Here is a 14,598-nt window from a genome sequence, read left to right as displayed (position 1 = left end):
TTGAAATGTATATATATGTATATGTGCGTGTGTGGGTGTTTATGTATATACATGTGTAAGTGGGTGGGTAGGGCCATTCCTTGTCTGTTTCCTTGCACTACCATGCTAACGCAGGATACAGCGGCTAAGGACAGCAAAAAGAATATTCAATTCAATTATTATACCTAATTGCTGTTTCCTGCGTCAGTGAGGTAGCACCAGGAAACAGACGAAGAATGGTTCATCCTCTCATATACACATTTTATTATACTTAATCACTGTTTCCCCTCTTCAGCAAGGTAGTGCCAGGAAACAGACAAAGAATGGTCCATCCACTCATATACACTTGTATTCCTATGAGTCCACGGGGAAAAATGAAACACAATAAGTTCCCAAGTGCACTTTCGGGTAATAACCGCATCATCAGGGGAGACACAAGAGAGAAATATAACAGTCAGTTGATATACATCAAAGAGACGAAGCTAGGATGCCATTTGGTATGTTTACCAAATGGTGTCCTAGCTTTGTCTCTTCAATGTATATAAACTGACTTATATTTCTCTCTTGTGTCTCCCCTGATGATGTGATTATTACATGAAAGTGCACTTGGGAACTTATCGTGTTTCATTTTCCCTGTGGACTCATAGGAACATCTTGATCATGCGCAAAATTGTGATCCTTTCCAATACACATATATATATATATATATATATATATATATATATATATATATATACATAAACACCCATACATGCACATATATATACATATACTTACATATACATACACAGACATATACATATATACACATGGACATATCTTACTTACTAGCCTTCATTCACTCCTGTCGCTACCCTCCACACAAGAAATAGGATCGCTACCCCCTGCCTCACCAAGGTAATACCAGGAAAACAGACAGAAAAGGCCACATTTGTTCACGCTCAGTCTCTAGCTATCATGTGTAAAGCACTGAAACCACAGCTTCCTATCCACATCCAGGCCCACAAATCTTTCCAAGGTTTACCGCAGACACTTTACATGCCCTGGTTCAGTCCATTGACAGCACGTTGACCCTGGTATACCACATTGTTCCAAATCACTCTATTCCTTGAATGCCTCTCACCCTCCTGTATGTTCAGGCCCTGATCGCTTAAAATCTTTTTCACTCCATCCCTCCACCTCCAATTTGGTCTCCCGCTTCTCCTTGTTCCACTCACCTCTGACACATATATCCTCTTTGTCAGTCTTTCCTCACTCCTTCTCTCCATATGTCCAAACCATTTCAACACACCCTCTTCTGCTCTCTCAATCACACTTTTTATTTTCACACCTCTCTCTTAGCCTTCCATTACTTACTAGATCAAACCACCTCACACCAGATATCGTCCTGAAACATTCATTTCCAGTGCATCCACCCTCCTCCATACACCTATATCTATAGCCCATGCCTCGCAACCATATAACATTGTTAGAACTACTATTCCTTCAAACATACTCATTTTTGCTTACTGTGATAATGTTCTCTCCTTCCGCACATTCTTCATCGCTCCCAAAAACTTTGCCCCCTCACCCACCCTGTGACTCTTACACTTCCATGGTTCCATCTGCTGCTAAGTCCACTACCAGGTATTTAAAACACTTCACTTCCTCCAATTTTTCTCCACTCAAACTTGTCCCTCAACCCTACTGAACCTAATTGCTCTTATTCACATTTACTCTCAACTTTTTCCTTTCACAGACTTTTCCAAACTCAGTCACCAACCTCTGCAGTTTCTCACCTGAATCAGCCACCAGAGCTGTATCATCAGCAAACAACAAGTGACTCACTTCCCAGGCTCTGTCATCCACAAAAGACTGAATACTCGCCCCTCTCTCCAAAACTCTTGCCACCTCCCTAATCACCCCATCCATATACAAATCAAACAAACATGAGGACATCACACAACCCTGCTGCAAACTGACATTCACTATCACTCTCCTCTCTTCCTACTCACACACATGCCTTATATCCTTGGTAAAGACTTTTCACTGCTTCTAGCAACTTATCTCCCAACCATATACTTTTAAGACCTTCCACAAAGCATTTCTATCAACCCCATTATATGCTTTTCCCAGATCCATAAATGCTACATACAGAGCCATCTGTTTTTCTAAGAATTGGTCACATACATTTTTCTAAGCAAACACCTGATCCACACATCCTCTACCACTTCTGAAACCACACTGCTCTTCCCCAATCTGATGCTCCGTACATGCCTTCACCCTCTCAGTCAATACCCTCCTATATAGTTTTCCAGGAATACTCAGTGAATTTATGCCTTTGTAGTTTGAACGTTCACCTTTATCCCCTTTGCTTTTGTACAATGGCACTATGCATGCATTCTGCCAATCCTCAGGCACTTCATCATAATCCATACATATATGTATATATGCACCTAAGTGCCTATATACGCACATATGTATATATATGTACATATACACATCAGCTTATCCCTGGGGATAGTCGAGAAAGAATTCTTCCCACGTATTCCTGCGTGTCGTAGAAGGCGACTAAAAGGGAAGGGAGTGGGGGGCTGGAAATCCTCCCCTCTTGTTTTTCATTTTCCAGAAGAAGGAACAGAGAAGGGGGCCAAGTGAGGATGTTCCCTCAAAGGCTCAGTCCTCTGTTCTTAACACTACCTCACTAATGCGGGAAATAGCGAATAGTAAAAAAAAAAAAAAAAAAAAAAAAAATATCAACTTATACATACTTAGACATATACATATATACACATATACACATTCATACTTTCTTGCCTTCATCCATTTCTGTTGCTACCCCACAAGGAAACAGCATTGCTACCCCCTGCTTCAGTGAGGTAGCTGCAGGAAAAACTGACAAAAAAGGCCACATTTTCATTCACACTCAGTCTCTAGCTTTCGTGTATAATGCACCAAAACCACAGCTCCCTGTCCACATCCAGGCCATAGGTCACAGTGGTGCTTGTGATCTAGTATTTGCTGATAACCACTTGGAAAATGAATCGCAATTCGTTCCCAAGTGCACTTTTGTGTAATGATCATATCCTCTTTGGAGATACAAGAATGAGATAAAAAACTCAGAGCAGTCATTAATATACAAAGAAATGGCAGAGTTAAGACATTGTTAGTAAACAGGTATTTCCGTCTGCTGGTGTTTAGGTTGGTGGTTTTTGGGTCTGGCACCATGCCTGTCATGAAATTTTATTATTCTTTGTGTATGTAATAAGAGAAGATTCAGTGGTATTTCTATTGTTCAAGGAGTTACACTTGATAACTGAATTAAACAAAGCATTTGATTCTTGTCCTGTTCTTATGCTATATTTATATTGCTTAAGTCTTACATAGAGATCCTTAGCGGTCTGCCCAATATAAAACATACTACAGCTTTTGCAAGGTATTTTGTATACACAGCCTACAGAATTTTCTGGTGATTTTCTGATTAAGATATCCTTTATAGTATTCTTATTGCTGAAGGCTACATTTACATCAAGAATTTAAGCAGCCTGGGGGTAAAATAAAGTTATCTTTAAATGGGAGAACTAAAAGATTCTTGGTATCAAGGGGAGTTTTGGGATTGACTGTAATGATTTCTTTGCCAACTTAAGAGATTTATCAATGAAAAATCTAGGATACTTTAACATGGATCCAGTAGAAAATATCTTCTTAAACTCATCATGAATAAATTCTGGACTGCGCATATGTAATGCCATAAGGAACACCAACTGGAATTATGATTGTTTAACTCTGTCATGTTAAGCTGAGTAATGATGGGTAGAAGAACAAACATAGGTGGGTTTTTTGTATATGCTAAACTTAAACATTTTTTCCATCTCTGTGGATCATGCTGTTTGAAAATGGTAAACTAGTATTATTTTCCACTTCCACAGTAAGTTTGATGGAAGGTACTAAATTGTTAAGTAAAGGGAGAAATGTTTGTAGATTTTCAGTTGTTGGCCAATCACAAAGTACATCATCTACATATACACCTAAACCAGATTGCCTTAGAGGGTAAGATATCCCTTAGTAATTTTGTTTCAAAGAGTGCCATGCAAAGATTAATTACTACTGGTGAAAGAGGGTTAACCATTGCATAATATTCTCCAGTAATTGTATATAAAAGACTGTGTGTTTCAGTTTGATAGAGAATATTATTTGATATTACTCAGCTCAACATGACAGTTAAGCCATTTTCATTCCAGTTTGTGTTCCATAGGGCATTACATATATGCAGACTTGAATTTATTGAAGATGAGGTTTGAGATGATAAATCCTATTGAATCCAAGTTAGATTATCTAAGGTCTTTCATTGATAAATCTCTTAAGTTGGCAAAAAATCATTTTATAGAGTTCACCCCAAGCCTCCCCTTGATACCAAGAATCTTTAAGTTCTTCCATTTAGTGATAACTTTATGTTACTTCCCAGGTTGCTTAAATTCTATAATGTAAATGTAGCCTTCAGCAATAACAATACTATAAAGAACATGTTAATCAAAACCAAGCCAGAAAATTCTGCGAACTGTAATTACAAAATACCTTGTAAAACCTGTAATATGTTCTACATTTGGCAGACTGGTAAGGATACCTATGTTAGACATAAGCAAGATAAAAATAGTTTAAGAACAGGATAAGAATCAAATGCTTTATTTAGTCTTGTTAAGGATTATAACCATTACATTGATAGCAGTAATGCTAATATTATTGAATCTTCTCTTATTTTGTACACAAAGAATTGGAAAATGAATATTAGTGAAGGTCTGTACAAACTGGATAGCTTTGTTGTAGGCAAAATTTGCAAATGTTTCTCCGTCCTGTCCTCATAATAAGAATTTTTGATAGGCATGATGCCAATCCCAAACACCCACCAACCAAAAACACTTGTTTACCAACGGTGTCTTAGCTCTGCCTTCTTTGTACAATAACTGACTGTTCTAAGTCTTCTATCTCATTCTTGTATCTCCCCTGACAGTTTGATTGTTAAATGAAAATGCACATGGGAACTTTTCATGTTTTGTTTCCTCATTATCAGCAAATGCATATATATGAATATATGTGGCATGAGGTAGTTTGATTAAATAATGAAAGGGTAAGAGAGATGTGTGATAATAAAAAGAGTGTGGTTGAAAGAGCAGTAGAGGATGTGTTGAAATTGTTTGGACATATGGAGAGAATGAGTGAGGAAAGGGTAATGAAGAGGATACATGTGTTGGAGGTGAAGGGAACATGGAGAAGCGGGAGATGGAAGGATGGAGTGGAAAAGATTTTGAGGAGTCGTGGCTTGGACGTGCAGGAGAGTGAAAGGTGTGCACGGAATAGAGTGAATGAGAACGATGTGGTATACTGGGGTCGATTTGCTGTCAGTGGTCTGAACCGGGGTATGTGAAATGTCTGGGGTAAACCATGGAAAAGTCTGTGGGTCCTGGATGTGGATAGGGAGCTGTGGTTTCGGTGCATCACACATGACAGCTGGAGAATGAGTGTGAGCAGATGTGACCTTTCTTTGTCTGTTTCCTGGCGCTACCTCGCCATGATTCCACTCTCAGATAACTAAAACACTTCACTTCCTCCAATTTTTTCTCTATTGAAACTTATGTCCCAACTAGATTGTCCCTCAAACCCTGCTGAACCTAATAACCTTGCTCTTATTCACATTTACTGTCAGCTTCCTCCTTTCTTACACTCATCCAAACTCAGTCACCAATTTCTGTAGTTTCTCACCCAAATCAGCCACCAGTGCTGTATCATTGGCAAAAACAACTGACACTTCCCAGGCCCTCTCATCCAACAACCTTAGTGACATCACACACCTTTGCCACAGACCGACCTTCATGGTGAACCAGTCATTTTCCTCTCTTCCTACTTGTACACCTGCCTTACACCCTTGATGAAATCTTCTCACTGCTTCTAGCAGCTTACCTCCTGCACCATATATTCTCAAGTTTTTCCGCAAAGCAAACACCTTATCCACATATCCTCAACCACTTCTGAAACCACATTGCTCCTCCCCAATCTAATGTTCTGTACATACCTTAACCCTCTCAATCAATACCCTCCAATGTAATTTTCGAGGTATACTCAACAAACTTATGCCTCTATAGTTTGAACATTCACCTTTATCCCCTTTGCCTTTATACAGTGACACTATCTGTACATGCATTCGTCCAGTCCTCAGGCACTTGACAATGATCCATACATACAATGAATATTCTTACCAAGCAATCAACAAGACAAGTCACCCCCTTTCTTAATGAATTCAACTGCAATACCATCAACACCTGCTGCTTTGCCTGATTTCATCTTCCGCAAGGCTTTCACATCCTCTTCTCTTTTCACCAAACCTTTCTTCCTGACCCTCTCACTTCACATACCATCCTGAGCCAAACGCCTTACATCTACCACTCTATCATCAAACACATTTAAGAGTCCTTCAAATACTCACTACATCTTTTCCTGTTATCGCTTCTCCTTTCACTCCCTTCACTAATGTTCCCATTTGTTCTCTTGTCTTTTGCGCAAAACATCTTTTTATTCTCCCAAAAGTTTAATAATACTCTCTCACCCCAACTCTCATTTGCCCTTCATGTTATGGTCTTTTTTTTCTTATTCAAGAGCTTCTTAGACATCTAGAATGGTCACTTCGGACCTCTCTTGCTCTTTAACTATTCTATTGTAATTCCTTCACTTATGCATTTTATCAACCCCTTAAGCTGATGCCAATCTGTGCCTATGATCATTTATCTTAATTTTTGATTTCCTGAGTTCCTTTTTGATTTCATGACACCTTTCATGTTGATTTTTGAATTTCATTGCTCTTATCTATACTTTAATCTCTGATCTTTTTTTTCCTTCATCCAACAACTCCAGACTTTTGTTCTCTTGTGTTACATGTTTTATCCCTTCCTCTTGCTTCCTTTTTTCAGATCTTGTCACAGCTTCCTGGTGATATTTTCCCATATCTAAATCCATTTATGGCTGATATCAAATTGAATAAAAGGGTAAAACGATTAACTTTTGTGAGATTTGTAGGTATGATTTGGCAGCCATTGATGATCTGCTGTCTGGACTAATTTGGACTGATACCTTATTTGCACATTTATTGCTCTCATTTTTTTGGTTCAGACAATCTAAAGGTCTCCAATATTTTTCCCATCATGGTAAGAATAACACTGATATTGTCATTTAGCACACAAATAGGTTTCATCCAAGGAAATTTTTTTTATATACTATTGTGGTGTCCCCATCAGGTTGAATATATTTTACCATCTAAAAATTCTCTCAATGATATTTCTTTACATCTTTTTGTACTTCATTTGCTTACTACTCTTAGGTCAGCCACTCATGATATTTGTTACTTGAATATCCTTTATATGCATAGTATTTTAAATGTTGCTGAAAGTGGCAACACTCTGGGCATTCTATTTGAAAACTGATGTCTTCCCATACCCATTGTTACTGAAGACAATAGAAATTGCACGGCTAGGCTTGTAGGCCTGTTGGAATGATGACCCTCCAAAATCTTTAGTAAGCTCCTGATAGCATTTCATTCTGCAGGGGAACAATGGATATCATGTGTTTGTGTGATATGAGTGTTAGTATCGATGAGTTTGCTGATACAAATATTTGCTGGTGTTTCAAGTAGACAATGCTTTTGGCATATCTGCAAATTCAGCATATACATTTAGATCCTTAGGAATTTTAAGGCTTTATTTTCAACATAAAGCCAATGTCTTTTCTTGATAACTGGTGGTATATAGTGTCTCTTGTTTGATTTTTTAACAGGAGACAAGAAGATGAAAATCATGTAAGATTATACAAATGGCTACAGTCCAAAACAAATGCTCCTCCAACTGCCTCTACCATGAGCCTTACAGAAGATACTGTTATGAATGGGGTATGTAATTTATGATAATTGGGTGTTGTTTTACTCTGTAGTCTCTCTTAATGGGTAAGCATGTGGTACTACGAATCAGCTGAAATATTCAGATTTTCACTGAACATCTCATCAGAAACTCTAAGGTAGCTTTATTGGTTTTTCTCTTTCTGTTAGAGACCAACCCAGCATTCCCTCTGTGTGAAGATGGATGTAATGCCAGTAATTAAAAAAAAAAACAAAAAAAACAGTCATTTTGTCCCATGAGCTATGAGAACATCTCATGATTTCCAGAGATAGGAGACTTGCACCTGATACCTTCTGTTGAGAACAATGCCTCTGACCCTTCACTAACTACCCACTCAGTGGTAGTAGATCTTGTTCACCCTCAGCACACTCCCCGTGATCAGCAATTATTGCCTGGCAATTTCATCGTTGTCCCACTAGCTTTTGGGCTACGCTAGGCTAACCACCTCATAATTCTTTGGATCTCCAAGCTTGTTAGATATATCCAGACTTCTTTCTCCATGCCAGGCACCCTTTTGGCAGGTGACATATACCTGTACAATATGCATGGTGGTGATACTTTAACTGGGTGCTGTAGACATCTCATAGAGATGCCACAGATGTTTTCTCACTTAGAAAATCATATAGTCACAGGCCTGGGTGCTGTAGACATCTCATAGAGATGCCACAGACGTTTTCACACTTAGAAAATCATATAGTTACAGGTCTGCAGTTTGTTAGAGGTGGGGGAGTCTGACTGGGAGGTAAGTCAGTTGCTGTTTCCTGATGACAATTCTGGGGGCATATATAAGTGAGATGTTGCTGAAGCAGGTTTCTGAGTTTGGGAGAGGTGTGAAAGGAGAAAGTTGATGGTTAATGTAAATGAAATCAAGATTATTATTATTAAACGTTGGAGAGAGGCAGGTAGTTTAGAGTGCGAATTTGATTGGAGAGAACCTGGAGCAACTGGAGTGTTGTAAATATTTAAATCTGGGAGTGGATGTGGCAGTGGATGAATCCATGGAAGATGAAGTGAGCCATAAAGTGGCTGAGGGGACTAGGGTCTTGGATGCACTGAAGAGTGTGTAGAAAGAGAGATTTCTGTCTGTAAGGGCAAAAGGCAAAGATGGGTATGTTTGATGGTCTAGTATCCTTGACAGTGTTGTATTGATGCAGGCCATGGGCCCTTGATTAAAGAGTATGAAGATGGATGTGATGGCAATTTAATGTTTGAGGATAATATTTGGTGTGGGGAGAGTTGATCAAGTAAGAAAAAATAGGGTTAGAGTGAGGTGTGACAGTAAGAAAGGTATGGTCGAAAGAGCTGAAAAGGATGTACTAAAATTGTTTGGACATATGGAGAGGATAAATGAGGGTAGGCTGACTAAGAGGATATACATCTTGGAATTAAGGGGAACAAGAAGGGGAAATTAGAGGAGGTGGAAGGATGGAGTGAAAGATGATGGGCTGCTATTGGGCTGAGCCAGAGCATGTGAAGCTGTCAGGAAACTACAGAATTTTGGACAAGAGTGCTGTGAAGCATGATTCTATGGGAGAGGGCACCACAAAATATGAAAAAAGAGTTTAGGGTGTCCAGCAAAAATAAGTTCAAATACCAGTGTATGATCTTATTTTTGTTGTGAACAACTCTGAAAAGTCTTCAAGGGTGTAAGGCATGTATACAAGTAGGAAGAGAGGAGATTGATTGGTTCCAAGTGAAGGTTGGCCTGCAGTGGGGTTGGTTGTTCAGATTTTTATGGATGGAGTGTTGAGGGAGATAAATGTGAGAGTCTAGGAAAGAGGGGAAAGTATGCAGTCTTTAAAGGATGAGAGGGCCTGGTAAGTGAGTGAGTTGCTGTATGCTAATGATACAGCACTGATGGTGGATTCAAGTGAGAAACTGCAGAAGCTGGTGACTGAGTCTGGAAGTGTATGAAAGGAGGAAGTTGAAAATAAATGTGAATAAAAGCAAGGTTGAGAGACAGGTTAAATGGGGCGTAAGTTTTAGTGGAGAACCATAAAGGAAGTGAAGTGTTTTAGATACCTGTGAATGAATGTTGCAGCTAATGGAACCATGGAAACAAATGATTCAGAGAATGGGTAAAGGGCAAAGGTTCTGGAAGAGCTGTAGAATGTGTGGAAAGAGAACATTATTTGGTGGGGCACAAATGGTATGCTTGAGGGTATAGTAATCCCAATAATATTATATGGATGCAAGGTAGGGCTATAGATAAGGGTATGTGGAAGTGGGTGGATGTGTTAGAAATGAAATGTTTGAGGATGATATGTAGTGTGAGGTGGTTTAATCAAGCAAGGAATGAAAGGGAAGAGAAAAGTGTGGTAATGAAAAGAATGTGGTTAAGAAAACAGAAAACTGTATGCTGAAATGGTTTGGACATACATAGAGAATGATTGATGAAAGGTTGGCAAAGAGGATATGTGTCAGAAGTGGAGGGAACAAGGGGAACAGGGAGACAAAATTAAAGATGGAGTGAAAAGGAAATTACGTGATCAGGTCTGAACATGTAGAAGGGTGAAATGTGTGCATGAGATGGAGTGAATTGGAACAATAAGATATGCTGGGGTTGATGTACTGTCAATGGATTGAACCAGGGCATGTGAAGTGTCCAAAGTGTACCTTGGAAAGGTGTGTGGGGCCTGTTTGTGGAGAGGGAGTTGTGGTTTCAGTGCATTACATATGGCAGCTAGAGAATGGATGTTAACAGATGCCGTGTTCCTTCATCAGTTCCTAGCACTTCTTTGCTAACACAGGAAACATTGATTAGTTATGAGATGAGAGAGTTAGGGTATCTTCAGTGAAAATATGTTTAAAAACCTTTAGTTTATGGTTTTGAATTTATTTTAAACAACTCTGGAAAGTCTTCAAGGATATTGGCTATCTCTTGATGTGATGGCTTGGTCCCAGTTGTCTGATAGATTTTTTCTTTAGTCACGGACAGAAGTCCACATCAAGAGCAGGTCTTAATTGAAATATGGAGAGAATTATGAAATAGAAAAAGAAAATACAGGGGAAAGTATTTATGAATTTTTGAGATAGTGAAAAACCTGTCTTGAAATGTGCTAGGTCACAGTTATTGGGAAAGACATGAGAGGGTAGAGAGTTCCAGAGCTTCAATAAGTAGGGAAAGAAGCAGGTATCAAAATGGCCCACCCTTGAGTTGCTGATGGCCTCACAATAATCATGTGACACAGCAGCTTGCTAAATATTGCATGGTCCAACTAGTGGTGTGGGCACACAAGCAGCTAGCTCTCAGGAGCAAAAAAACAAAATATTACTTATAAAAGAAGGAAAGTGAACCAACATTGTGCTGTAAGGCAAGGGGGTCAAGTTTGGAAGTTAGCCTTAGACAGTTTGTAAGGCGGATTGCTTTCGACTCAACTCTGTCAAGTAAGGATGCAGAGCTAGAACCTTCCCAGATGTAAGAGCAGCACTCCATACAAGGATGAATCTTTGACATTGCTTGGGAATTTTTTTTCTTGATCTGGGTGTATTAGATGTATAATACATATTATGTATGCAATTTTTTCAACATTTTAGGCACTGGTAAGGTAGTGCCAGCAACACACAAAGAAGTGGCCTTGTTTGCTCACATCGACTCTTGCTGTCATGTATGATGCACTAAAACCAGTGTCCCTCTTTTCAAAACCAGGCTTCATAGACCTTTCCTTGGTTGCCCATGACTGCTTCATGTTCCTTGGTTCAGTCCATTAACAGCACATCAGCCCCTGTACACCATATTGTTCCAATTTGCTCTATGCCATGCACACTCCACATGTTTAGGCCCCAAACCCTCAAATCATTTTTCACTCCATCCTTCCAACTCCTCCATGGTTCCTCATTTTCCTTGTTTCCTCTACTTCTGACTTGTATTTCCTCTCAGTAGTCCTTTCCATACGTCCAAACCATTTCAGCACATCTTCAACTTTGTCATACATGCATACCCCTCTTACTGTTATACTTTTCTCTTGTCCTATCATTTCCGATTCACAGCACATGGGATGGACTGACCCTGGGGAGAAAAGTGAGTTTTGAAGAATGGAATTCCCTAAGAAAATTTCTGAATTTTCATTCCTGCTGTACCTTCCCCTTTCTTTCAAGAAACTTTTATAGTAATTGACAGTAGTCTTTCTCAGGTTGTTTTTGTCCTTCTCATGAAATATGGGATGGCTGGTCTGTTTGGCTTGGCAGCCAGTGGATTGATAACTCGATGGCGGCTGCTAATTGCTGACAGGAATGGAGTTTCAAGGAGACCTGCTGCCAGACTTCTGTTTGGGTGGTTTGCAAAGGGTGCAAGGTGTAAACCACTAAAATGAGAAGGGTGAAGGCTCCTAACCCCCAGAGAACCATAGAAATAACTCTCAGGGCACTGCTTTGGATAAACAGTTTTTCACTGAAAAAAAAACAACTTTTAGGTGGATCATTTACTGGTATTATAAAGCTGTTTTGGTTTTTCAGTGCATTATATTTCTCTTCCAGTTCAGAAAATATCCAGATCATCGAGAAACTCAGAGATTGTATCTTGCAGTGGAGGAGGCTGTGATGGAAGATGGTTCAAGTCAGTTGAGTATGGAAACCATGAATCTATTTGATGATTATTCCCAGGTAAATGAATACTAGTAAATTCATTTGGTATCTTTTACAGGGATTTGTGTTTAACATGTAATCTGGGAAATTCACATATGTCTTCAACATTTAGACTTCATTTGTTAATCACTTAGACATTGTATTGCTGGAGGTATATTTACTGTCAGCACATATAAGATTTTCTTTTTCTTACATATTCTTCATTTCCTGCATTAGCAAGGAAGCATCAAAAAGAGATGAGTGAACCTCAGAGGGAAAAATCCTCTCTTGGTCTGTGTCTCTGTTCTTTCATTTTGAAAAGTAAAACAAGAGGGGAGGATTTCCAGCCTCCACTCCCACCCCTTTTAGCCACCTTCCGTGACACGCAGGGAATACATGGGAAGTATTATTTCTCCCCTATTGCCAGGTGGGATGTCTGATCATTATCTTGTATAGGAGAAGATGAAGATTTGTAGATTTTTCAAAAAACAAGAGAGAATGGCTGGGAGAAGAGACTGGTGAGAGTAAGTGAGCTTGGAAAAGGAGACATGTATGAGGAAGTACCAGGAGAAATTGAGTGTAGGATGGCAAAAGGTGAGAGCAGATGACATGAGGGGAGTGGATGAGAAATGGGATGTATTTAGAGAAGCAGTGATGGCATGTTCAAAAGATGCAAATGATGTGAGAGGAGTGGGTGAGGAATGGGATGTATTTAGGGAAGCAGTGATGGCATGTGCAAGAGATGCATTTGGCATGAGAAAGATAGGAGGTGGACACATTAGAAAGAGTAGTGAATGGTGGGATGAAGAAATAAAGTTGTAAGTGAAAGAGAAAAGAGAGGCATTTGGATGATACTTGAAAGGAAGGAGTGCATATGACTAGGAGATGTATAATAGAAGCAGCAGGAGGTCAAGAGGAAGGTGGAAGGGTTGAAAAAGGGGGCAAATGAGAGTTGGGGTGAGCGGGTGCAAAAGATGCATTTGGCATGAGAAAGATAGGAGGTGGACACATTAGAAAGAGTAGTGAATGGTGGGATGAAGAAATAAAGTTGTAAGTGAAAGAGAAAAGAGAGGCATTTGGATGATACTTGAAAGGAAGGAGTGCATATGACTGGGAGATGTATAATTGAAAGCAGCAGGAGGTCAAGAGGAAGTTGGAAGGGTTGAAAAAGGGGGCAAATGAGAGTTGGGGTGAGCGGGTATCGTTAAACTTTAAGGAAAATTAAAAGATTTTTGGAAGGAGGTAAATAACGTGTTTATGACAAGAGAACAAATGGAAACATCATAGAAGGGGGAAAGTGATAACAGGTTGTGATGAAGTGAGGAGGAGATGGAGTGAGAATTTTGAAGGTTTATTGAATATGTTTTTTGATAGATTGGCAGATGTAGGGTGTTTTGGTCAGGGTGGTATGCAAAGTAAGAGAGTCAGGGAGAGTGGTATGGTGAAGAGAGAAGAGATGGTGAAAGCCTTGCGGAAGATGAAATCCAGCAAGGCAACAGGTTTGAATGATATTGCAATTGCATTTATTAAGAAAGGGGCTGACTGTGTTATTGATTGGTTGGTAAGGATATTCATTGTATGTATGGATCATGGTGAAGTGCCTGAGGATTGGCAGAATGCATGCATAGTGCCATTGTACAAAGGCAAAGGGGATATATTTGAGTGCTCAAACTACTGAGGTATGTTTGTGTGTATTCATGGAAAATTATATTGGGGGGTATTGATTGAGAGGGTGAAGGCATGTACAGAGCATCAAATTGGGGATGGTGATTCTGTTTTCTATGGGGCAAGGTGCCACCAGGAATGGATGAAGCCAAGGAAGTATGAATATGTACATGTGTATATATGTCTGTGTTTGTATTTATTTATTTATTTATTTATTTATTTTGCTTTGTTGCTGTCTCCTGCGTTAGCAAGGTAGCACAAGGAAACAGACGAAAGAAATGGCCCAACCCACCCACATACACATGTATATACATACATGTCCACACACACAAATATACATACCTATACATCTCAACATATACATATATATACGCATACAGACATATACATATATACACATGTACATAATTCATACTGTCTGCCCTTATTCCCATCGCCACCCCGCCACACATGAAATAACAACCCCCTCCCCCAA

At 39.4% G+C, this 14,598-nt stretch overlaps 1 protein-coding gene across 3 annotated transcripts in view; it reads left to right on the top strand.

Moving 5' to 3' along the window:
* The window catches only part of Tgs1 (Trimethylguanosine synthase 1), a 79,227-nt gene that overhangs the window by 37,640 nt on the left and 26,989 nt on the right, over positions 1-14,598 (top strand). For 2 of the 3 annotated variants that reach the window (XM_071687036.1, XM_071687038.1), the window contains exons 7-8: positions 7,777-7,888; positions 12,372-12,497. In XM_071687036.1, the coding sequence (XP_071543137.1) occupies positions 7,777-7,888; positions 12,372-12,497 (238 nt within the window). The remainder of the gene's footprint in view (positions 1-7,776; positions 7,889-12,371; positions 12,498-14,598) is intronic. The other variant, XM_071687039.1, reaches the window with a different exon arrangement.

This window comes from Panulirus ornatus, chromosome 43 (genome assembly GCF_036320965.1).
Source record: "Panulirus ornatus isolate Po-2019 chromosome 43, ASM3632096v1, whole genome shotgun sequence".
Classification (NCBI taxonomy): domain Eukaryota; kingdom Metazoa; phylum Arthropoda; class Malacostraca; order Decapoda; family Palinuridae; genus Panulirus; species Panulirus ornatus.
This window is presented reverse-complemented; position numbering and strand designations above follow the sequence as displayed.